This window comes from Phoenix dactylifera, chromosome 2, assembly GCF_009389715.1.
Source record: "Phoenix dactylifera cultivar Barhee BC4 chromosome 2, palm_55x_up_171113_PBpolish2nd_filt_p, whole genome shotgun sequence".
NCBI classification, from domain to species: Eukaryota; Viridiplantae; Streptophyta; class Magnoliopsida; order Arecales; family Arecaceae; genus Phoenix; species Phoenix dactylifera.
The window spans coordinates 9,647,575-9,672,966 of NC_052393.1; the positions used below are offsets into that span (position 1 = coordinate 9,647,575).

A 25,392-nucleotide genomic window follows, 5' to 3' on the forward strand; every position below is an offset into this window, starting at 1 on the left:
ATTCTAAAGCAACGAAGCATTCTTAGTTTCTCGCATTCTCGAGTACTTCTATCTTTTATTGGAATCTTATCTTTTCATGTCTTCAATTAATCTAGTTTGTAAATCCTACTTATAGGGCACTCTTAGAATTTTTTTGCTTTTTCTTAAATAACCTCACCATTTTTTTAAAAGAAACAATGATGATATAAGAATATATTAGTGCAGAACCTAGTGTCCAATTTGATCGTATCCATCCTTGCTAAATCTCGCGTTGCATTGCACATATTAACATAGTATTAATTTTTTATGGTAAAAAATAATTAAGGTAAGATTATGAAGACAAATGGATCTAAAAATGAGCATTAAATGCAACATTTTGGAGATAGAAATTACATAGGCTTAAGCACACCTAGGATTTACACTCATGAGTTAAGAAATATTTAAATGTATATATAATGGAGTCAAAATAAGTGAATAAGGTACGAAAGTGAGTTAGAGTATGAAATGTGGAGATGATTTCACAGCATTCTTTGTGAGTCGTATGCCTTTTGCTAGATCCATTCTTTGTGAGTCGTATGCCTTTTGCTAGATCCATTCCTTCATAATTTCAAAATAACTATTCAAAATAAAATTATCTCGTCTATCAATTTAAACTTGTTCATGGCATAATTGTATCACAATTCCAATATATGCAATAGTAAGTAGATTTTTGTATTGCATATATAGGTATTATACTAAATTAGTGTAATATACAAGAGGCAGATAAGTGTTTTGTGGATATATGGCCGTTCACCACACACTATATTGAAGCCAATAAATTCAACCATGGTCATTACAGTAAATTCAAAAATCTATAAGATTTGTAGTAATCCACCGTAATTATTTTGCTCAAATAGATTGTGATCATAGCAAAAAAAGTATTGTTTTATAATGTACACTGTTTCCAAAAATTTGATGGCTATGTCTATATGTAAAAGTTACTTCTTATATATATTATAACTTTAAAATGGTCGGCTATTTTGGAATTTCGGTATCAATATATTTGAAAATAAAATAAAGAACACTTTTAATGGATCAGGCTGGGATTCACATCACTACACTGGCGGGTCGCCCTATTTCGAGGCATATTCTGGGCTTTTCAAGTGGGCCGGACCCAATGGGCTCTTCAGACCGGCTGCATCCCCGCCCTTACACTATCCGCTCCTTCACCGGCAGTCGGAGATCAGGCATTTCGCGGTTGTCTTATCCTTATTACGCTGACAAGTGGCAAAGTATAATCAGAACCGTTGGTTCGGTCCAGGGAATGTCGGTAACAGTTGACCTACGCTCACGGTAAGGTATTCATATCCCTTCACGGCTCGACAGTCCACACCAACGGAGCTTTGAAGAGAGGTCCTTTCCGGCCTCGAACCCTCATCTCTCTCCACGAACGCGAACTCGAGACTCTCTCCAGCTCCCTCGACCCTCTTCGGCTGTTCAAGAACCCTCGCTCCCCCGACGGTCGCCTGAAACCCTCGCCCTTTCTTCCTCTTTCTCTCCAGAGAAAGAAGCCCTAGAAGGGCGTTTCTTTCTTCGCTGCCGCTATGCTTCCCTTCTCCGCCACCGTCTCCAGCCAGATCCGTCTCCTGCTTCAGAGCTTGAACGATTCCAACTTCGATTCGATCTTGCGCGAGCTCTGTCAGGTTTGTTAATCTCGATCTTTTATCTATCAATCTATAAAAAAAGTTCATCTTTTTGTAGTTTTGTTTCTTTTTTTGTAGCGGGATTTAAGAACCCTAGAGAGTTTTCATATTCCTCGGTTTTGTCTTGATCTCGTCTTCTGTTTGCGTGGAATTTGGATATGGGTTGCCCGGGGTTTCTTTCCTAGAGAACAATTATAAATATGTGATCTTTTCCCCATTGAGTGAAATGTATTATGCAGCGTAGAAACCCTGAATTCTGAAATTTGCTGCTGTCTATCTGTAACTTTGCTCTCCAAGTTTTTTTTCTTTTTTTTTTTGGGGTGGGGGGGTGGGGGGGTAGGGGGAGGGTTGTGCTGGATGAAAAAGTGGAACGGAAGAAACCTGTTGGACTGGGGTTGTGGATCTCCGTCTTAGATGCTTCTTGGGGCGTTTCGTGGCTGGTATCGACCAAACATTAAGTCTTAAAAGCAAAAGAAGTACCCTAATTCTGGCTGGCTACGAGTGATCTGAGGTTCCCGTGGCAAGATTGTCTTTTTTTCTCTCTTTTTTGTGGTCATTGGCTGAAGATCCTTGCTGAACCGTTAGTATGACACTGTGAATAGACTACGATATCCATTCATCTTGTTTGCTATCGACTCTCTGAACCCGCCAAACCCCATGATAATTTTTCATCACCTTAACATGTCTTTAATTGGTCAGCCGATTGTTTCCTGATTTAGAATATCTCTAAGCTGTGAAATGCTCATAATACATCATTAGAATATGATTTTATTTGGAGAAATTGTCATTAGAAAATGACTGCTCCAAGTTTGGATGTTTCTCCCCTATTTAATGCAGGGGAAAAAGGTTACATGACAAGAGGGGTGGTTCTACATTTTATCAATCACACACGGGCTGGTTATGATTATTTTAAACACCTCTATGCTTTTACTTTTTATTTGTAATTGATCTGCCTGATAGCTTTAAAACCGATTCTGCTACCTCTTCCTCCTCCTCTTCGTCACATCACATAAAATTATAGTCTGAATATCACTTCACATACTGCTTCAATTGGAAATTCCAAGACTCTTGTTTCATCCTGTTGTTCTTGCAACCTCTATTGTCAATTATTGTATAGGTCCAATAAGTGTGCAATTTCACTGAAAGTTTGATTTTCTATTGGAGTCTCTTTCGGCAAGTGGGATCAAGTTACGCTGAAGCAAATATTGTGTTCGGAAATTGAGTTGACTAGCAACCATCATTTGTCTCTTGCAAGAACAATTTGTTGTGAAGGTCATTGCTAATATGTTCGTTATTGCAACTTAATTATTTTAACAGGTTATCTCTCTGAGTAACTTCTAAAAGTATCATGCATGATGATAGTATGGGGAAGTTGCATAATTAGAGTTTAGTGATCACATCATGGTCTGTAATAATAGAATTTATGTTTACCTTTTGACGAATATATATTTTCTTAATCCTTGATGGGTAAGTATGTTTCCTCCGTTAGGTTGAAAAATCTTAATGCGGTCAGCGATACATACCCACCCCTATCCTATGTGTATTTCTTTTGGATGAGGAACTTATTTTTTGTAGAAGTACAGATTGTACTAGCCTAATGTCTTCTTTGCTGCTTACCAAGGTCTAGTATACTGATGCAACTTTTCCAATCCAATGTAAATTGGCCTTGTGAGACGTTATTTGTTAATGCTAGTCTCTCTCTCTCTCTCCAGCTTGCAGAATATGGAAGCGAAGGTGGCATTTTGTTGGTTCAAACTTGTTTAGACCAGGTGAAATTCAATGGTGAAGAGATTCAGAACCTGCAGCTGAAACGGGATCTTGTATCTGCCATTTTTAAGTTTTTGCTTGATAGACCAAATTTCAGCACAGTTTTTAGTGAAGCATTAAAAGGTACATCAATGAGTGAAGGTTTTCTAAAAGATCTTTCAAGTGCATTAAATCTTTCAGTAGCGGAGAAAGTTGGCATTGGACTTGCTCTGGCTGATTCTGAAATTCCAGATTTGAAAATTAGAGGTAACTTGTTTGCTTAATGCTTAGTATCTCACTGTCTTAGAGTGATAAGATAAGCTATGCAAGTCGCTCTCTATCTTTGAATGGTCGGCATGTTTTGTCCTCTTGCTTTCAATTAACAGTTCCATTTGATTTTTCTAGGGCAAAATTTCTGCATTGCTCAGATTGAGGAACTATGTGCAAATCCTACCTCCATTATATCTAATGAGCGAATTCAGGATATTGTTATGTTTCTCTATCAGTCCGAGGGTCTTTCAAAGCATGTAGATTGTTTTACCAAAATCTTATCTTTATTACAGCTCAAAGACAGCTCTTTCTTTCTGCCAACCACAATGCTTACAAATGACAACTCTTGGAGGTATTTATTTATTTATTTTTGTAAAGAGTTGATTATAACTGCAGTCTGTGCTCACTGGTTCCATGTAGCAATATTAACAATTCAAGGGCTACTTTCCCCCAAATTCTCTTTGCAGGTATTTGGATCTATTCTCTGGATGCTCTGGCAATGATTTTGAGACTGTTTTAGCGGAGATAGAGAAGGAAATGAGCATGGCTGATGTTATGACAGAAGTGGGCTATGGTTGTACAATTGACACTTCACATTGCAAAGAGATGCTCTCTCTTTTTCAACCCCTCAATGATGTGACACTTTCTAAGCTACTTGGCGCAATTGCTTGTACTCATACTGGTCTTGAAGATGCCCAGAACACATACGCAACATTCTGCGCAGCTGTTGGTAGCACCTCAGCAAGTGATTCTTCATTGTTGAATTCATGGAATGTTGATGTCCTTGTAGATTCGATTAAGCAACTTGTGAGATAAATTCCCTCTTCTTTTCCCCTCTGATGTGATAGCTTTTGCTGTAATAAAATGGAGGAAGATTGTGATAACATTTATATGTTTTTCTGTTTCATGGCATATCAAATGCAGGCTCCAAAAACAAATTGGACAAGTGTCATGGAAAACCTAGATCACGAGGGCTTTAATGTTCCTGATGAGAAATCATTTTATCTTTTAATGTCTATATACACTAAAGCATGTGAGGTATTTATAAATTTCAAGCACTTCATTGTCGATCTAAAAGCCAATTGTCCTGACAATGTGTTCAACAAATGGAAATAAATCATGCAGGATCCATTTCCTCTCCAAGCTGTATGCGGGTCTGTCTGGAAGAATGCTGAAGGCCAATTATCTTTTTTAAAATATGCTGTGGCGGCACCACCTGATGTATTTTCATTTGCGCATTGTTCAAGACTATTGGTATTTTTTTTGGTTCTCTTCCATTTTTTTTAAATTTCGGAATGTATATAATCCTTGAGGCAATTAACATCCAAACTGTTCTTTCAGACATTTGCTGAGTCAGCATATCTGATGAAGAAACAAGGAAATCAGGCATGGTTTTGTCTAGATCTTTTGGAGGTTTTATGTCAACTTGCCGAAAGAGGCCATGCTAGTTCAGTTCGACTGATGCTTGAACACCCTCTAACTTACTGTCCAGAGGTTTTACTTGTTGGAATTGGTCACATAAATGTAGGTTTTCTGTTTTTGAGTAATAATTTGTTCTATATCGCTTTTGATTAGTCGTAATTTGCAATAATAATTTCTTTTTGTAGCAATGTTTCAAATGAATAATGATTCATTTGTTTCTTCACAGACTGCATATAATCTCCTCCAGTATGAAGTATCTTCCACTGTATTTCCTGTGATATTAAAAGATTCTACAAAGATTGCCATCATCCATCATCTCTGGCGTGTTAATCCGAATCTTGTCCTTCGAGGATTTGTAGACACACATACTGATCCCAATAATCTACTAAAAATTCTGGACATTTGTCAGGAATTGAAGGTAATGTTGATGAAATTCTGATGGTAGCTCTCTATTTCTGAACCTCGTAAACTTAATTTCTGAGCTGGCATATATACATGGTTCTAACTTCTAAGTGCATCTTTTATATGATATTTTCATCAATTGTTCGCTGAATCCTTGTTTTCTTGTATGATATTCCTCTGCAAAATATGTTACTGCTAAATGAATATACATGCATAAACAAATATGTATTTGTATATCTGCATTTGTGCTTGGTGCATGCTTGGTTTGCTTTGCTTGTTAACGCAGGTTGATGTGCTTGTGATCTGTTTTCCTGATAATTGCTCTTTTGATTACAGATTTTGTCGCCAGTATTGGATGCAACCCCATTTCCATTCAGCATTAAATTGGCTGCAATTGCTTCTCGGAAGGAGCACATAAATCTTGAGAAATGGTTAAATGAGAATTTGAGTACATATAAAGATGCTTTCTGTGAGGTAATACAAATGTCCTTTCCCTCTAGTCCTTTCATAAGGATTGTATCATTCACTCTTCTCTGTTAAGGTAATTTAAAATTCTTTTGTAAGTATGGATGTTCAAACGTGCCAATGACTGGCTGTATTTCATATTCTCAGGAGTGCCTTAAGTTCTTAAAAGAAGTACTTGATGATGGGGCAAATGATGCTACGGATAGTTCTGTTCAACAACAACGTGCTGCTATTATGAATGTTTACCAAGAAACATGCTCTACATTCTTCAAGGTTTTGCAAAATTCATCTGTTGTTAATCACACAGATTGTGATAAATGTCTATTTAATTATTTTCCTCTGCATGAGATTTTGCAGACAATCACTATGTGTCTCTTAATATCAATATGCAGGTTCTTCAAGCCCATCCTGGGCAGCTTGTTTCTCACCAACTTTTTGAAGAAATAAAGAGGCTGCATGTTTCATCTAACCCAAAGATTCAGAGTGCTGTAACAGATGCAGCAGCTTCTGATGGAAGCTCAGAAGCTATAGAGGCAGAGGCAAACACTTACTTCCATCAAATGTTCTCAGGACAGTTGTCCATTGATGCAATGGTTCAAATGCTTGCACGTTTTAAAGAATCATCTGATAAGAGGTGGGCTGACTTAATATTTAAAATGTTCGGTCATCTAGATCTTTTTATTTTTATTTCTGCGCTTATGTCAGATAATTTTCTGCCCTTTCAGGCATCCCTTACCTCCTCTGTCATTTAACTTTGTTTTCTCATGCCTTTATCTTTGAGCAAATACAAGCAGAAAGGAAAACGAATTATGGTCTTTTGTTACATTAACAAACCACATCATAGTTCATCCGTTCAAAGGCCACAAATTGATAACTTCATTTTCAAGTAGTTGCTCTATGTATTTATGATTGAGCAAATTCTAGAGCATATCACATAGCAAAAATCTCTTATAGGCTACATCTACTGCTCCATGTAATTGGATACTTCTCTATAGCAATTTTGAGATCATCACTGATGGGGATGGTCCTTAGGAACCTGGTCACCTAATGTAGCATGTCAATCGCACGCTGCATTGACATTTTGCATATTATTGTTATGCATCCCATGGAAACTTTTTGAATACTCTCCTTATTTGGGTCCACATTAAACTAGGCGGACATAAGTAGTTTGCAGTATCTAAGTATATCGCTTGAATACAATTGTTATCAACTAATTAAGTATTTCACCAAACAAATTGTCTAAGTGAACATATTCTTATCACACTTATGCATTGACCAGTCCAGACGTAAGCATGATATCAATGGCTTAAACCTCGGCCCAAGCCCGGGCTAGCTCGAACTGGGACTTAAAATTTTAAACCTGAACTTGGCCTGACCTCTAAGATCCGGGCCTGTGCTTGTTGTGGCTCGGCCGAACTGGGGCATGAGTCAATCCCCAGCTGTCTGAAATTAAGAGGAGTGCGATGATGCTCGAGTGTCAATGTAGGGGAGAGGGTAGGGAGAAAGTGTGTGGTTCTTGTGCTAGTAGGGGGTTGGAGTGAATGGTGAGAGAGAGAGAGAGAGAGAGAGGGGAGGAGATGGTGAGAGAGGAGAGACATGGTTGGTGGGAGTGGTCATTGCTCGATCGGTGGGGAGAGAGAGAGGAGAGGTGGGAGCGCCAGATGATGCCAGGGTAAATAAATGATGCCGGGGGGGGGGGGGGAGAGGAGGAAGAGGAGTACCTCAGGCATCCTCAAAATAGTGAATGGGTAGAGTTGGTGGATGGAATGCGTCTTCGAGTAGAGGAGGAGAGGAGAGGGAGAAAGAGAGAAGTTAGGGTTAGGGTTAGGGATTAGAATAGAATTCTGCACCTTCCCCAATTTCCTCCTTTTTCTTTTCTTTTTTAAGTTCAAAATATATATTTTGGGTCGGGTCAGGTTGGGTTAAAATTAGCTACGCCCAAGCTTGGCTTGAACTTTGTTGGGCCTGAAAAATTGAGGCCTGGCCCGACTCAATGGGCTGAAACTCCCAGCCCAAGCTTGGCAAAAATTGGGCTAGGCCTGCCTTGCTCATGTTTAATTCTCATACATGGTTGAATCTAGGGTTACTAAAATCAAGAGAACAATGACATGGAGAGAGTTGAAGTGTAGAATGAGCTAGGTCTTCCGAATCCTGTGCTTATCATTAAAGAGGTTCTTCTTGTTATCCCCATTGGATCCATGAAAAAGTTGAGAACAGATACTCAACTTATGGCTAATTGAGCATGTGCATATAATTATGACACTTATCTGGTTCAAGCTTTTTAGCAGTTTTATTAAATGTTATGGTGTCTGTTCAGGTACTGTAGGTTGAGAGGGCCATTAGAATATGCATTGGTCCTGATTAGTAGCCAGTAGATATTGCATTGCTGTCTACCATGTCTCCACATGATTATGATCTTGTGTTTGTGCACTATAACGGACTCACTTTGTTTAATATACTTGAGTAAAATGCTCCTATAGAACTTTTTGTGCCAGGACTCCATAACCATGCCATTTAGCATACACAAAATGTCTTCGACCAATTATTTTGGACCAATGATTTTTCCATCTTACTGTTCTTTTAGTGATCTCTATTTAGTGTATAACCTTTAACTTTATCAATGGATGGTTTACATCCTTGCAATCTTGAACAATTCTCTGCAAGCATATCCCTAATTGTGCTACTTTTACATCTATGACGTACTGAAATATTGCCTTGTCTTTTCATAGTTCGATCCTAGGCACCCTTAAACCTTGAAAACTTGCCACTGTGACATTTATGTGCTTGTACCTTCTTTCTTGCAACAGACTGATTAATGATTCGGCCTTTAACTCTCTGATGGATACATGCATCGTAGTGCATCATAATTCTATAGTATGATGAAATATGAAATATTAGGATATTCTGTTTTAGCTTCCTCCATTATTCTCTGAAGAATTGCTGGAGTTGCTGCAGTACTTTTTGCATGCATTCTGGAATTCTATATAATTTAAGTAGCATATTTTCCTTCTCCCCCTTCCCCAAAATAAGGATCCATGAAAATGGGGATGAATACATCCAAAAAGCAGGATTAATTGATGACTGTGCTCTAAGATGTCAACAGAATTTCAGCACCAGGCATGGATGTGTGCCACAATTGTAGGGTATTGACCTTTTCCAGGGTTTGACACAGTTTCATACCACTTGTTTTTTTTTTAAATAAAAAAACTTCTCATTATTTTGGCATGGCATAGCATGGTCATTTACTGCACCAGCCAATGGCCTGCATGGCCATCACCACCGATTCTTAGATCGTTGCTCTCTATGGTGTTTAAGTTGAGAGGAACCTGGCAATTAACTTTCTTTGTTGTGCAGTGCATGATGCATTTGACTCACATGGATTTGTGCTTGACTTGTTTAATGACTCTACAGGGAGCAGATGATATTTGATTGCATGATTGCAAATTTATTTGAAGAGTACAAGTTCTTCCCCAAGTATCCAGATAGGCAACTAAAAATAGCTGCTGTGCTTTTTGGTGAGCATTGATTATATTATTCTCAGCCATTGAATGTTTCGTTTTGCCATGTAACAATCTCCAAATTTTTCAGTGTTCATTTTAACTTTTGTTTTTATTTTGCTTATAATTAATTTCAACATCATTCTGTCTTAGGTAAATTTGAGTCCAAAATTTCACAAGGTTTAATTGGTAATTGGTAATTAGGGCCTGATGAGTATGGTCATATATCTTTTGAATAGACTATGATGGTCTTTTATTATTTTTCTGCATGGATTTATGTATCTACAGCCACATTATGTATAAGACAATTTGTACCTAGAAATCTACAATCGGCCATCAAATGAATATTCATGGTAAACTGCAACAGTTGTAGGTGCAAGAGTTTGGGTACTTTTTGTTTGCTATTGTAATCAGCAAGTTTCTCAAAAGAAATAAACTATTATAATCGATAAACCAGATCCCTTTTTTTCTTTTCCATTTTCTTAGAATGGTGCTTTGCAATTGCAGCATTCTTTTTCCATGCCAAATAAATTTTTCTTTTCATTCATTTATATAAAATGAACAATTTTTTGCAATGTATTGGAATTGTTTACTACCTTGTGACTGGTGAGAGCCAGGAGAGGGGTGTATATGTAATGAGTAAACTCCACTTGCTACACTTACAATTATAATAAGTAAAACAAGCAGCAAAATGAATTCATGGACCTTCTTTGATTTATATATACCTGTATTTATTGTCACATTCCTCCTAAAATTATGTGATTACTAACTTAAAAAAGTGCTAAGTCTTTGTTGCTCGTGACTCCTTGTGTGGATTTTATATTGTCTTAGGTTCTCTTATAAAGCATCAACTTGTCACTCATCTCGCACTTGGTATTGCTTTGCGTGGAGTTCTTGATGCATTGCGTAAATCTGTTGATTCAAAGGTATGTAAAAATCTGTAGAGTACTTCCTCTAGTTTAGCCTTAAAATATGTATATCTACAACTCTGCTTGCTTGCAGATGTTTATGTTTGGTACCAAGGCCTTGGAGCAGTTCATGGATCGTTTGGTAGAATGGCCACAATACTGCAACCATATATTACAGATATCTCATTTGCGTGGAACACATGCTGAATTGGTTTCTGTCATTGAACGGGCACTTGCAAGAGTTTCGTCCAGTCAGTCAGAGTCAAATGGTGGTAACTCTCTGCCTACTGATCAGCAACAAGGTTCTGGACCAGCTTCTGTAGAAAGCATGGAGGTATGACTTGGAATATATTAATAACTTGGAGAGGTCATAATAACTCTCTGATCTGATTTATATTGTTTTATTTTTTTGCCATATAGAGAGGAACTGTGAAATGCAGTTATTTGGACACTAAATTTAACATCAACCATATTTTTTAATTTTTCGGTTGTTTTTTGCAGTTCTAAGTTTTCAGCTTGTATCTGCAGATGTATGAACATATAGGTTGTATAGAAAAAGGAAAAAAAAACATAGGTTGGAATGCTTGTAGATATTTTTGTAGAAACGAAGTGTCACATGACCTGCCTTTTACTGTGATGACTGCAAAGTTTAGAAAGTTCAAGTATTTAATAGTCGCTATGGTTATGCATTTTATTTAAATTGCTTATTATGACCACTCAAATTCATGTATCATTTGATATCTGAAATTATTGGATTTTAATTTCTTTTTAAAATGTCCCTTAGTGACTATAGTAGTCTGTTTTCTGCAGGCGTCTGAGGCATCATGGCAATTGATGGGATCAGCCTCCACGCAGTTGGGGCAGCAATATTCTTCTTTGCAGCTGCAACAGAGACATCAGGGATTTCTCGGTGACAGGCTTAGAGGCTCTACAACATCTGCTAATTATTCAAAGCCCCTTTTATCACATACTTCACAATCTGCAGTTGTTTCTGCACCTGTTGATTCTGTTGCTAATCAGAAGGTATCAGAAGTTCTGTTGGTGATTTCTAGCAGAAGTCTAGTTGTATCTGCCAATTTCCGGAAATGGAAACTGAAAAGCGATGTTGATTATTTTGCTTTTTATTCTATTGTAACCTTTTCTCTTCAGTGTTTCTCCATGTATTATTATTAATATTTTTTTATAGGCAACTGTTCCCCAATCTTTGCAAACCACAATTTCCCATCATTCCACTGGAGTGACAACTGCTGTTTCATCGTCTCCTAGTTTTCTACGCGCTCGAAGTATTGCGCCTGCAGGTGAACTAAATGATGGATATCAACAACCATCTTTATTACCCCACCACCATCATCACCACCACCAGCACCATGCACATTTACCCAAAAAAATGGGAATTTTGATATGTTTCACTTGTTTTAGGCATGCTTCGGCAACCTTCTTACAGCACAGGATTTGGGGCTGCCTTGAACATTGAAACACTTGTTGCAGCAGCTGAAAGAAGAGACACTCCAATAGAGGTTATTTGAGTTTTTATTATAGCTATATCATTGCTAGTTTCATATCGACCGCTTGTTCTGCTTCAGAGTTTAATTTTTTACTTGTTTCATGTCTTTGATTCAGGCTCCTGCACCAGAAGTTCAAGACAAAATATTATTCATGATAAATAACATTTCAGCTACAAATACAGATGCTAAAGCAAAGGAATTCAGTGAGGTTCTCAAAGAGCAGTACTATCCCTGGTTTGCACAGTATATGGTCATGAAAAGGTGAAAGTTAAAACGATGTGAAAATATTTAGTTGGAATGTCATCTGTTCACTTTGATTATTAATTTTTTTTATTTTACATATGTGTGTTAATGGAAATTTTGTTCACAGAGCAAGCATTGAACCAAATTTTCATGACTTGTATTTGAAGTTCTTAGACAAAGTTAACTCAAAATTACTTAATAAGGAAATCGTTAAAGCTACTTATGAGAACTGCAAGGTTCGTTACTTCCTTGGCTCATTCTGCTTTGTTTTCTTCGTGTCATTGTTGTGGAAATGTCTTGAATTTTTGCTCGAATAACTTTGATCTCCTGATTAATTTAGGTGCTGTTGAGATCGGATCTTATAAAATCAAGTTCAGAAGAACGTTCCTTGCTTAAAAATCTTGGTAGCTGGCTCGGGAAGTTCACAATTGGTAGGAATCAAGCGTTACGAGCCAAAGAAATAGATCCAAAAGTTTTAATAATACAGGTAACATGATAATGCTTTATTATCTCTGCTTTTATTTCTTTTTTCCTTATCAGATTTTGTTTGTGATGTTTAATTCATCCAATTCAGTTTACTTTTTCTTCCCCCCCTTCAAAGTGTTGCACCAGACATAAGGCTTAGGACAAATGAAGCACATTAGCTTTGACTTAGTTGAGTATTTTGAGAACAGCAGAATTTTAGTTTGTCCTACTTATGACAATGCTGTTCCTGTCATTTCTATCTTTGCAATAGAAAATAGAACTATTTTGGGGTTTCCAGTTGTTGGAGTTTCAAACTAGCTATTGTAGGCAGTTCTTTCCTGATGATGGTAGTCCTTAGGAAATTATTTTGTTGTTGAAGATTATATTTTCTTCTCTTTGTAGGGCTTATTTTTATTCTTAATCTTAGTCTTTTTATGGCTTTATCTGGTTAGGCATATGAAAAGGGATTGATGATTGCTGTGATTCCATTTACCTCTAAGGTGAGGCCATCTTCAATGGTTGATTTGTTCTTCAGCATGTTCATATGTTCTTCGTCATGCTAATACTTCAGAATGTATTGTAGATTCTGGAACCATGCCAGTCCAGTTTAGCATATCAACCTCCAAATCCATGGACTATGGGCATTCTTAGTTTACTTGCTGAGATATATAACCTGCCAAACCTCAAAATGAACTTAAAATTTGACATTGAGGTAATTACTCCTTTTCCCATCAATTTCTTCAAAATGACTATTTATGCTTATTTAATGCAAGATTGGTACCTTTTCAACTAATTTCCCCCCTTTTTTTTGGTGTTGCAGGTTTTATTTAAGAACCTGGGTGTGGACATGAAAGAAGTTAAACCAACTTCACTTCTTAAAGATAGGGTTCGTGAAGTGGAGGGGAATCCAGATTTTTCAAACAAGGATGTGACTATATCCCAGCCACCAGTCATTGCTGAAGCTAACACAGGAATTATGCAAACATTGAATCATGTTGAGATGCAACCTGATGTCAACAGTGCATCTCATCCAGCAAGTCATCCAAATGTATTGGCTCAGGTTGTGTTTTATTTGGTTTTAGCAGACGATATTGGCAGTGTAATATGTTCTATTACATTTACTCATTTGTTGACTGCAGTATACGTCTCCTGTCCATCTTGCTTCAAATACCATGGGGGAGGATGACAAAGTTGGAGGTCTAATGGTACCTGAACGTGTTCCGTCTGGTCAGGGACTAAGTCAAGTTACACCATCACCATCACCATTTTCTCTAAGTCAGGTTTTTTGTTTATTCCACTTCACTTGTTTCATTCTTCATAGATTAATTCTTTTATCAGTATTTAATTTCCATGTTTATGATATATTTTTTTATCTATGTTTTTCACAGCTTCTGACAATAATTCCAAATTCTGATTCTTATATTAATATCAATCCCAAGCTTAGTTCCATGGGTTCACAGTTGCAATTCCACAGGTTTCACTTCTAAAAATAGCTTCCTAACTTTGAGAATTGAATTGCCTTTTTGTTTTTCTCGTATTAAAAACTGATATTTGCAATTTGTACAGAATTATTCAAGTCGCTATGGATAGGGCCATCAGAGAAATTGTCTCTCCTGTCATTCAGCGCAGTGTTACAATTGCTAGTCGGACAACTAAAGAACTTGTTTTAAAGGTTCTTTCCCTCATTAATTATTGTCAGTAACTATTGTTATATTGCAACTCTACATTTTAACCTGAACTAGACTTTTTATTTCCAATTTGCCGTAATCATAGGACTATGCTATGGAGTCAGATGATGGTATTATATCTCGGGCAGCACATTTAATGGTTGGCACTTTAGCTGGAAGTTTAGCTCATGTCACTTGCAAGGTCTATTAACTCTCTCCATTGCTAGTTATTTGGCTTATATTAAAAGATACAAATTACATATATATGTGATATAGAGCTTTTCATGATAGCTTGTGGGGATCCTTTGGACTCTTTAATCCCCTTACAAATTTATGTTGTGGATATGCTGAAAACTTTTTGGTATGGGCTTTTGCCAGGAACCTCTTCGTGTAGCTCTGTCAAGTCACCTTCGAAGTCTACTTCAGGCCATAAATATTACTAGTGAACGTACGGAGCAGATTGTTCAGATTCTTACAACCGATCATCTAGATCTTGGCTGTGCAGTGATCGAAAATGTTGCATCAGAGAAGGTTGCTCTGTTTTTGTCTTTTTCTTTTTTGATTCTCTTTTTCTGTGCCATTATATTGGTGTTCAATTGATGACCTTCTAAATTACATTATGCACATCTTAAGTGTGCCCCTTATGACTTTCTAAATTACCTTATCCTTCCCCATTTTCCTAGCCAGCTTTACTGGGGCAAAGTTTAATCAAAATGCTGAACCTCACAAGTTTTTCACCAGATTTGGTCTATTGATCATCGGATGAATACTGGGTTAAAATGCAAGCAGACAAAAAATAATATGGGTGTCTTTGGTATAATATAAGATTCAGAGATTGTAGGATGGCCAGAAATGCTATTAAAGAATAAAATAAAAAAGTTTCTCTAATGAAAAGTTCAATTTTCTACCATTTTTGTTCACAAAATTGATTTCTATTCAGGTTGTCTGGTTGACATGAAAAAGATAACAGGTCTCAGATTTTGAAAATGCGGAATAAAGGGTTGTGGGCTAATGAGTTTTAAGCCTTCTATGTAAAAAACAGGAATCTCTTATTTTACAGGATGCTGGGGAATACTTATTCATATTATTTCATTTTCATTTGCTGGGATATCAAATAACTAAATTGCCTCCTCAATATAGCCAATTTCTGATTTCATAGTTCAATATACTATACTTTAATGTGGACTATGTGATCTCTTCCTAGTTCAATCTTGTATATCAGATAGCCTTTGCATCCTCTATATCACATATTTAATATTGCTAAGTGATTTATGCGTACCATTCACCTTTAACCTTTTGAGGCATGTATGTTGATGTCTAGTGGATTTTTGGCAGGCAGTGGAGTTGATTGATGGTGAGATAGCTCCCTCATTTGCTGCATTAAGAAAACAGAGGGACGCAGCTGGCTCTGCCTACTATGATGCTGGTACCTACGCTCAAGGTCCATTTGCACGTCTGCCAGAGGCACTTCGCCCTAAGCCTGGTCGACTATCCCTTGCCCAACAGCGAGTCTACGATGTAAAATAAAAAGGCGCTATTTACTATCAGTTATAGTGTTGTTTTGATTAGATTTGGTTAGCATGTGCTTTCTCTTTGTTGTGTGCAGGACTTTATCAAGAATATATGGCAAAATCAATCTGGTCAGAATTCAAGTGCTGTGCCTTCTGGTCCACCTGCTATGGCTAGTAGCTCAAGTAACTCTACCCTGCCTCGTGTTTATGCTTCGAGTTCAGCCTCGTTGAATTCTGGTGCCTTATCAACTTCACAAGTAGCTCCGTTCAGCTCGGTAGCCCAGCCCTTGGATCTGATTGCAGAAGAATCAGATCGTGGTTCAGCACAACTACTTAGGTCTGCTTTCGTCATCTTTTTTCGTGATGTGTATATTATCTTATATATATATATATATTCAGATCCACATATTGATTAATTAAGAGTTGATTATCATCTTTTTGACTTTTAGTGCCTCTCCAACTCATGTCGGGGTGAATGATATTGTTATCCAAAGTGGTGAAGCCAATTCTGTTGCGGCATCATTTCCTGCTGCTGCTAGTTCCTCTGATCTGCATATGGTAGAAACATCAACTGTTACCAAAGTCAGTAATTTTAATTATTGGCTTTAACCGCAATCAAAAGAATTTGAATCTGCATGCTGATGTGTGTGCTTAATCTGTTAAGGAACTGGGATCTGCAGTACCACCATCACCCACAAGTTCTGCTGCAGATCGACTGGGAACTGTATTACCTGAATCAATGTTGACTGCTGGAGATGCATTGGATAAATATCAACAAGTTGCACAAAAGGTATAAAACCCTGGCCTATGTTTCTTTTTATCATTGATTGTAATACTTTATTCTTGTCTTTATTGTAGCATTTGCTTCATGGATCTGAGTACCGTGTGGAATATGGTTCTTCAGCCTTTTGAGCCATTGAACTGACCTTCGAATGTCAGTCATAATAATATAATACCTTTATCCAAAAGTTGTAAGAATGAGACTTTTTTTTTGTTTTTTTGCTTTTTTATCATAAAGACATGCTATGAAAACTCTTCATTTTGCAAATACCTCATAGTAGAGGAAAATAAAAGGTGGAGGTGATTAAGGTCCTCTATTTTTTATAATGGTAGTTGAGACAGAGTATCACATATCATCCTGTTGTTGCCCAATTTCAAAATGCTAGTGCACTACTATGCTGGGTTATGGTTGACACCAGCATGGAAAGGCCCATACTTTGCATCTCTTAGAAGAGCATAGTAGTTTCATGAAAGACTCTTTGGATGGATGTAATAAATGTATTGGCATCTCTTCAAAGGCATGCTGCTTCAAAGCTAGAATATGTTTATTAAAGGTGATAAGCTTTTGGAGACTAATTTTGTTAATTCTCAAACATATATTTTTCAGAATTTTCTATTGTAATAATGTTGGTTAGTATGCTGTTACCCTGTTCCTGGTAGTGTTGAAGTGAAGGGATTTGGAGGTTGTGAGCTGCAGCTTTCTTGGGATTTGTTGGGGCTAAAGTGCAATTTTCTTCTCTTTCTATTATTTTTAAGAGGTTGGGAGTCGTGCAAGGTGACGTCATTTCCCCTCTATGTTTAGGTTTGTTGTTTAGAGTAAATAAAGAAAAACTATCATAACTTATGAAATTATCATGACCACGAATATTAGCTTCAGTGCTCTGGCTTCAAAACACATCACCTCCATCATGCATCTTTTTTTTTTCTTAATGTTTTTTTGGGAAGGCTCTGTCTTGCATCTTTAATTGTGTAGTGTGTATTCTTCCTGGTTAGGTCATACCTTTCTGTAATCTGAAATACTTAATTCTAGATTGTTTTGAAAAAAGTCCAACTTTGCAGTTTTTTCTCCAGTTTCTTTACTTTAATTAGTTTTTTTTTTTTTTTTGCAGCTGGAAGCCTTGATTGCTAAAGATGCCAAAGATGCCAGAGATACTGATATTCAGGTCAGTTTATGCCTACCTCTTCCTGTCATTTCTGCTTCTCAAGCTGGATATCTTTCTACTATGCATGTGCATGTGCCTATCTATCTATTCAATCTATTCATCAATCTGCTACATATCTATCGTTTCACTCATTAGAAGTAATAAGAAGGTAAATACTAAGGGGATCATTTTGCTCAACCTTAAAATCATATTTATATGCAGGGAATTGTTGCTGAGGTTCCGGATATTATACTCAGATGTGTAAGCCGAGATGAGGCTGCATTGGCTGTTGCTCAGAAGGTGTGTCATCTTCTCCTATCCTGTTAAACATACTATGACTTTCTAGTATATATTGTTTTGGTAGTTTATGGTGGAAATATATTGTGATACAGGCTTTCAAAAGTTTATATGAGAATGCATCAAATGGTACCCATGTTGCCTCCTACCTAGCTATTCTTGCTGCCATACGAGATGTTTGCAAGCTTGTTGTCAAAGAACTGACGAGCTGGGTATGCGCTTTATGATTTATAAATGTTTTAAGGAAAACATTGCTCCCAGTATTTGTTGTAATTATCAAGAACAGTTTGATCAAAGGCCACATGTTAGTCTATTTATTTGTTCATTATTTATTTATTTATTTTTGTGGGATTAAATCCCTTTCTCACAGGTCTATTATCTGGTCAGTTTGTCTCCTTTATTTGACTATTACATATTTAGTTGGCCCAAGAATGTTTGCTTCTAGTTCCTCTTTTATCATAATTTCATTAGATGGTAAACATTTTGAATTTACTTGTTTCTGTAAACATGAAGCCAGAGATTGTTTTATCTCTTGTAAGTAACTAATTTATTTGAACATGCAATCAATTAGTTGCATTGAAGTTATTTTATAGTTGTAACAGCTCCGTTATAAAAATATGTTCATCTTCCACTCAGTTGTTTCCTTAGTTTAGGTTCTTCAGTGTTAGTTTTAGTACAATATTCTCAACACAAGCCCGGTATCCAATGACACGCTCATTTGATATTATAGCTTCTGAAATGGAGTAACATCGACATGAGATTTTAACATACGAGCACGTGTTAAACTCTTTCAATTACATCATGTAGGCTTAAATGTGTCTTATGAGGAAAAGGATAAGTTTTTAAAGTGCACGAGTTACTTTTTCCCTGTTTCCTTAGAATCAACATAATTATCATTTGTTTGGATTGTAACAATAGGTTAGTCTGTTTTGTATCATGATGCATCTCATTGTAAGGCACAAAACAAGCTTCATCGCCATATTAAATGAAACTGTTTCATGTAATATAACTGAGATACTTGCTTGAGCTTGGCTATTATCTTATTGTAATATGAATTACATTAATATGCAGGTTTGTGCATTGCACGTGGGATTTTAAAATATGTAGTTAGTATCTCATGTAGTTATGTTGACTATACCACATTAAAAGTGCGAATTTGAAGCTATTTCTTGAAAGATTAAAAAGTGTATTTCATTTCTAGAATTTACAAAAAACTTAATTTTCCAAAGAGAATAAACAAATTGCTACATTTTTATTAAAATAAAAAAAGCCCATTGGAGCATTATATGCACAAAACTATTAGCTGTAGAATTGCTTGAAGCTAGGGAGAAAATTCGTTGACATGAGATTGCACGGATGGGAACTGTGAGATGAGATGGGTGGGTATATGAGTGTTTATATGCGCATGCAACAGAATGAGGATTCTGAGCTGAGGTAAGTTGTAACACTCTCTCTGATAGTAAGAGGGAGGTAATCACCACGAGTGCCCTGTCTTACGAAACCATCTGCCGTAAAATTGGTTACGGTTTTATCAAGTGAGATTGTTTTTTTTCAGAGGGAAGGGGGGGAGGGGAGGGGAGCATGATGGAATATTCTGAACTCAGGATATGGCTGAGGGTGAAGTTGATACATGTTCCAAATGCACCTTTGGTATTGGTTACCATTTAATAAAGTCTTAGATGCCAGTTAAACTTGAAAACCAGAAGTCTCACTGATGCCCAGAGTTAAGTTGTAACAACCTCTTTGAGAGTGAGAGGGAGGTAATCACTGCCTGCTTTGTGAACTGTATGCCATAAAATTGGTTAAGGTTTTATCAGGTGATTTTTTTTTTTTTTTTTTTTTTTTGGGGGTGGGGGGGTAGTAATGTGATGGAAATTAGGATTCTGAACTAAGGAGATGACTGAGGGTTTGACCTGTTCCAAATGTACCCTTTCAATTGATTACTGCTCAATAGATTTTCAATAAAGTTTTAGATGCCATTAAAACTCTCACTGATGTCTTTTAATATAAATTGATTATGCATCTTTTATTTTATTGTGGCGTTATTGATGTTCCAGCTACTCGTTTCAGCATGTATAATGTTTGATGTTTAGTTATTGTATTGATGAACTCAAATTCCTCTCAAGTTAGTCATTCATAGTGCTTTAGTTTGGTCAATGCAAGTTCATGCTGTTTGTTTCTCTACATGCTAAAATAATTTTGAGGAACATTGTTTCCAAACTTTATTTTTGATTATTTCTTTATTTTTTTTAACTTCTGCTTGTTTATCTTGTGGCTCTGGTTCTCTATTATGGTTACTCACTGCTGTTGATTATCCTGTTGCAGGTCATATATTCGGATGAGGAGCGGAAATTCAATAAAGAAATAACAATTGGTCTTATTCGGTCTGAGTTGCTAAATCTTGCTGAGTACAACGTCCACCTGGCAAAACTTATTGATGCGGGGAGGAATAGTATGTTGTAATTTCTCAGTTTTAGATCTTAGATATTATTTAGCTAGAGCTATGCCTTGTCACCTAGTTGGCTGTTGCACTCTCACAGGGAGGGTGAATTATGCCACACACCAGAGGAACTTTTCTTTATTCCTTTGAAAATTAGATTTTCTAGGGCTTTTGTCGGGTGTCTGAAGCATTGCTCGTTTAACTAATGAAACACTAACAACTTGCATTAATTTACAGAAGCTGCTACAGAATTTGCCATATCCCTAGTCCAAACATTGGTCGTTCAGGAACCTGGAGTCAGTGCGTCAGAACTGTACAATGTCATTGAAGTCTTGTCAAAAGTATGCATATTTTGCAATTGCTAGATGTTGCTACCATTATTTTATCAAGTATTTGTAGTTAATTAATATTTCAACTATCAGTTAGCGACGAGGCCAGGGTCACCAGAGTCATTGCAACAGCTAGTTGAGATTGCCCGGAATAATATGAACGCTGCACCTAACTTTACTGCCAGCGAGAAGGCCAGGCAGTCGAGGGATAATAAGAAGGTAAATACAAACTTCAATGGCCAATTTATCAAATATCTCGATTCTGTTTTTAGTATGCTCTACATAGCCTCATTTTCAGGACATAGCAATAACCTAATCTACTGTTCTGATTGCAACAGGTACTTTCTGGTCGCTCCTTGACAAACAGAGAGGAATATAATGCTAATGATCCTATAGTAGCAGATCCTGCTGGCTTTCGAGATCAGGTTTTTCGCAATATCCTTTTTAATGCATTCAGTTGATTATGATGTTATGCTGTAATTATGCACATGCACACGTATGCATGCACATGCATGTACATGTATATTGGTTGTATATATTTATATGCACACACTCACACTCTTTTGCATATACATATATCGGTTGTATATATATTGGTTTTTGGTGCATGCTGGAAGTATATGAAGAACTCACAAAATGATGCCCTTTTTCAACTGAGTTATGCTCAGGAAGCAAGTGCAAATTTACACTGCACTTATTAAAGAAATATCTTTCACAAGAAGTACATGAAATTAAAATGGGAATGAATGGTTGCAAGGTACTGGAATTTTCATATTGAACAGGTGATATTGGGCCTCAGTACTAAATTTCTTTTTTTTTTTTTTAACTAAGCTTGCCTAGAAGAGCACTAGGAGGGGTTAGTTGGGATGTGTGACTGTAGTGTTCAAAACTTGACATTGACGCTTCAATCCAAATTTCTCTGCCAACACTATGTTTTTGTTAAATTTATTTTTAATTTAGAAACTACTGTAGATATTGGATGAAGACGAACTTTTTATAACACTTCATATCATGTTTATCACGGTATTGCCCTTTATCACTTAATTCTATGCGAATCACTGTTTTTTTTTGTTTTTTGTGTTGTGACTGCTGGGAATTTCTTGGTTTATTTTGTAGGTTGCTGTTCTCTTTAGTGATTGGTGTCGGATTTGTGAGCTTCCAGCTACAAATGATTCAGTGTATAGTCATTACATATCACAGTTGCAACAAAGTGGTTTGCTTAAGGGTGACGATATCACAGACCGGTTCTTCCGTATTCTGATGGTGATCTAGATTTTCTCATTTAGAGATCTATGCTAAATTTGTATTTCCTCTAGATGGTTAGGATGCTAATTTTATGGTATATTTCAGGAGCTTTCTGTTTCACATTGTGTACTTCCTGAGCAAGTCAGTGCTCCAGGCTCATTGTCACTTCAGTCAGCTCAGCAACTCCAACAAGTCCAGCAACTCTCCTACTTTTCCATTGATTCATATGCAAAGCTTGTGGTCCTAATAATGAAGGTAACTTGAACTTCTGTTACGTGCACGTCTATATATTTTTGAGGTTGCATTTGCAAAGACACATACTTAAATACATGTTTATGTGTTGTGTGTATGCATGTCTGTGCCTCTACTTTCTGTTTAGGAAATTTCAGTTGTATCTATAGGTAGAGCCAGGGATTGCTGTGCCTGAGATTTGTAAGAAATTTTATTTTGTATATTTATATCATATCTTGTTTCCTAAATCCATTATAATATTGAGATTTAGCTTCTATTTTTACGACAAGAGAGCTGCAATGAGATTTGAATTTTAAAACCTCAAATTGGAGTATGAAATGGGAAAGATTCAATCAAATCTTTTTAATTTGGTTAAATGTATTCATTAAGGTGCATGGCTTTGGAAGGAACCAAAAAATAGGGTGAAGAATGAGGGAGAGAGAACAAAGGGGAACTTCTTGTGCCACATGGCATGAGGAACTTCATGTGTGCATGGAATGGATATCCCCTGGGGTGACAGGGCTCAACACCTGATCCTTGTTCTTGATTGCCATGTTACATTTAGCCTGATGCAGTTAGCTTGTGCATTTAACACCTTACAAACGGTTAAGTCTGTTTTTCACACTCTTATGTGCAGACAAGGGTTAAACATAAAATGCCTATCAGCCAGGGATAATTTTTCCAGTCAACAAGGACCCAACATAAAATGGCAGTCGATCCAGTGGTTGGACCTAAAATTTCCCACTTATAAAAATTTCTCTGGTTACTTTTTTTTTTGAAGGGAAAAACAACTTCCATTTTTTTTAAGTTATTATAAAAACAAGTTCTCATCAAAAAATTGTATAAACACAACCCTTGAAAAATTATAGGAAGTATGAAGATAATTTATTAAAAAGCATCAAAATTTAAGCTGCTTCTTATTATAGAGTTGAGCTTATTTTTCTCTTGTGCAAAAGTTATATGATTAGTCCCCATTTGAGTCTGTTGAATAATCGAAAGAGACTCTAAAATCCGAAAATGCATAATTGAATCATACTTCATTGATTCAAATACCATGTATTGGCATAACCTGGCTCCTTCTGGAACCAAGCATGACTCCACTACTTGTTGATCTTATTCTGAAATAATTTTTATTTTATTTATTCCTTACATGATGATTCAGTTTATCTAATTCTTTTACTTTTGTTTTCAGTTCTGTTCAGTGGATCAAGGATCCAGTAAAGCTATTCTTCTCCCGAAGGTTGAATTTCACACTTAATTTGATTCCTTTTGTCTTTTTTTTTGATTTACTGAGCATCATTATCATTACACTTTCTTCTCATTCTGTTTCATCAATAGATCCTATCTGTTACTGTAAGAGTCATCCAAAAAGATGCAGAGGAAAAGAAGCTGTCTTTCAACCCCAGGCCATACTTCAGGTTGTTTGTTAACTGGCTTTTGGACCTTGCTTCTCTAGATCCTGTCGTTGACAGTGCCAACTTTCAGGTATGTGATTTTAGTATAATCCATGATCATCTTTGTGCATTCTTATTTCTCTGATGTTGATCTTCTACTTTCAGGTGTTGACATCTTTTGCAAATGCTTTCCATGCTTTGCAACCCTTGAAGGTTCCTGGTTGGAGGTTCGGACGTTTGTTTTTCTATATCTTCCATTTAATGATTCATTCATCATGTGCACTATCCATATGGGCTCCTATCAAACTCCAATTTACACGACTATATGATCTCAGCTGTTTGACATTTACAGAGCCTCATATGGGCATTATGTCCTATAAACGTTTTTTCCAAAGTAGTGTTGATGAATAACAATGCATGTTGATAAACAGAAGAATGCTGTTGAATATTTCCTGCACCAGAAGTGCTACCAGAACCTTATTTTTTGTTTAACTGGATTATACACATTACCAATCCATGTCTGTCTTCTTAGATTGAGTTTCAAGCATAGAGGAATACTTTGTCCACTTAACTGTTGCTACTGAAAAGCTTCAGTTGGTATGCTTTTTTAAAGTTTGAGTTCAATATTTTTAACATGGATGAATTTCTTCTTGCTATAACCAGCTCTTCAGGAGCTTATTGATAGAGTTGATATGTTTTGTAAAAGATCCTGTCCGAATCAGTATCCACATATTTTTAACAACCTTTGTCAAGCCATATTAACTGAAAGATTTTGTAAAGCGATTGCACTGTTTGAGAGATGAATGAAACCTACATCCCTTTTCTTTAGTGGCTTCAGCTAACTCCAGAATTTATCATTATTCCAGTTTTCTTTTTCTTTTTCTCCTTGCCATGCCAAGGCCTGTCTAATTGAAGTTTTTTTTTTAATAGCTTTGCATGGCTGGAGTTGGTGAGCCATAGAAGCTTCATGCCAAAATTGCTGATGTGCAACTCGCCTAAGGGTTGGCCATTTTTCCAGCGTTTGCTTGTTGACTTGTTCAAATTTATGGAGCCTTACTTGAGAAATGCTGAGCTAGGAGAACCGGTTTGCTTTTTCCCTTAATTTTATTTGAATTTTTGGCCTTTTGAAATTGAGATGCTTGGGTTAAAGGCTTTTGTTTTCTTTTTACCTTGTGACAGGTCCATTTTCTGTACAAAGGCACTCTAAGGGTGCTGCTTGTACTGCTTCATGATTTTCCCGAGTTCCTATGTGACTATCACTTCAGTTTCTGTGATGTGATCCCTCCCAGTTGCATTCAAATGCGGAATGTTATTCTCAGTGCATTCCCTCGCAATATGAGGCTTCCTGATCCTTCCACTCCCAACTTAAAGGTGGCTTCTGCATAACATAATTCTTGGAATTGCCAATGTACATTCTTTTGTTGCGTAGGAGAAAATTATCTATACGCAGATTAAATCGCTAACTTCTACTACAAATACAGATCGATCTGCTAGCTGAAATTAGCCAATCCCCACGTATTCTATCTGACGTTGATGGTGCTCTAAAAGCCAAGCAGATTAAGGCCGAGATTGATGAGTATCTCAAGGTATGTTTCCATCAGCTCAGGCTTGTGCATTTATAGGATGAATTTTCTTTGACATGTCTGTCTTATAAACCTTCCAGCAACATTAGTTCCCTTGACATGCTTTTTGTAGTTCTTTTTGTACCTGTTCTACTCTTAGATGCATTGTGGCTGAGTCCTGAGACATATTATTACCAGTCATGGTGTCAT

At 36.7% G+C, this 25,392-nt stretch overlaps 1 protein-coding gene across 4 annotated transcripts in view; it reads left to right on the forward strand.

Annotated features, from left to right (window-relative positions):
* The first annotated feature begins 1,346 nt into the window (after positions 1–1,346).
* Positions 1,347–25,392, forward strand: part of LOC103716554 (CCR4-NOT transcription complex subunit 1-like) — a 31,683-nt gene continuing 7,637 nt past the window's right edge. Inside the window, exons 1-47 of one of the 4 annotated variants that reach the window (XM_008804593.4) lie at positions 1,563–1,661; positions 3,374–3,674; positions 3,813–4,029; positions 4,145–4,484; positions 4,602–4,715; positions 4,803–4,931; positions 5,019–5,201; positions 5,326–5,517; positions 5,838–5,975; positions 6,114–6,239; positions 6,359–6,600; positions 9,378–9,481; positions 10,295–10,389; positions 10,466–10,705; positions 11,182–11,394; positions 11,558–11,669; positions 11,791–11,888; positions 11,992–12,137; positions 12,247–12,355; positions 12,460–12,606; positions 13,037–13,084; positions 13,168–13,296; positions 13,405–13,644; positions 13,724–13,864; positions 13,973–14,058; positions 14,151–14,256; positions 14,358–14,453; positions 14,630–14,782; positions 15,587–15,769; positions 15,858–16,099; positions 16,212–16,344; positions 16,427–16,552; positions 17,652–17,705; positions 17,907–17,984; positions 18,077–18,193; positions 20,307–20,433; positions 20,659–20,762; positions 20,844–20,969; positions 21,089–21,175; positions 21,867–22,013; positions 22,101–22,250; positions 23,419–23,466; positions 23,565–23,711; positions 23,786–23,847; positions 24,551–24,704; positions 24,800–24,991; positions 25,102–25,206. In XM_008804593.4, coding sequence (XP_008802815.2) covers positions 1,563–1,661; positions 3,374–3,674; positions 3,813–4,029; positions 4,145–4,484; positions 4,602–4,715; positions 4,803–4,931; positions 5,019–5,201; positions 5,326–5,517; positions 5,838–5,975; positions 6,114–6,239; positions 6,359–6,600; positions 9,378–9,481; positions 10,295–10,389; positions 10,466–10,705; positions 11,182–11,394; positions 11,558–11,669; positions 11,791–11,888; positions 11,992–12,137; positions 12,247–12,355; positions 12,460–12,606; positions 13,037–13,084; positions 13,168–13,296; positions 13,405–13,644; positions 13,724–13,864; positions 13,973–14,058; positions 14,151–14,256; positions 14,358–14,453; positions 14,630–14,782; positions 15,587–15,769; positions 15,858–16,099; positions 16,212–16,344; positions 16,427–16,552; positions 17,652–17,705; positions 17,907–17,984; positions 18,077–18,193; positions 20,307–20,433; positions 20,659–20,762; positions 20,844–20,969; positions 21,089–21,175; positions 21,867–22,013; positions 22,101–22,250; positions 23,419–23,466; positions 23,565–23,711; positions 23,786–23,847; positions 24,551–24,704; positions 24,800–24,991; positions 25,102–25,206 — 6,726 coding nt within the window. Of the gene's footprint in view, positions 1,662–3,373; positions 3,675–3,812; positions 4,030–4,144; positions 4,485–4,601; positions 4,716–4,802; positions 4,932–5,018; positions 5,202–5,325; positions 5,518–5,837; positions 5,976–6,113; positions 6,240–6,358; positions 6,601–9,377; positions 9,482–10,294; positions 10,390–10,465; positions 10,706–11,181; positions 11,395–11,557; positions 11,670–11,790; positions 11,889–11,991; positions 12,138–12,246; positions 12,356–12,459; positions 12,607–13,036; positions 13,085–13,167; positions 13,297–13,404; positions 13,645–13,723; positions 14,059–14,150; positions 14,257–14,357; positions 14,454–14,629; positions 14,783–15,586; positions 15,770–15,857; positions 16,100–16,211; positions 16,345–16,426; positions 16,553–17,651; positions 17,706–17,906; positions 17,985–18,076; positions 18,194–20,306; positions 20,434–20,658; positions 20,763–20,843; positions 20,970–21,088; positions 21,176–21,866; positions 22,014–22,100; positions 22,251–23,418; positions 23,467–23,564; positions 23,712–23,785; positions 23,848–24,550; positions 24,705–24,799; positions 24,992–25,101; positions 25,207–25,392 lie in introns of all 4 variants that reach the window. The other 3 variants (XM_008804594.4, XM_008804591.3, XM_008804592.4) reach the window with 3 other exon arrangements.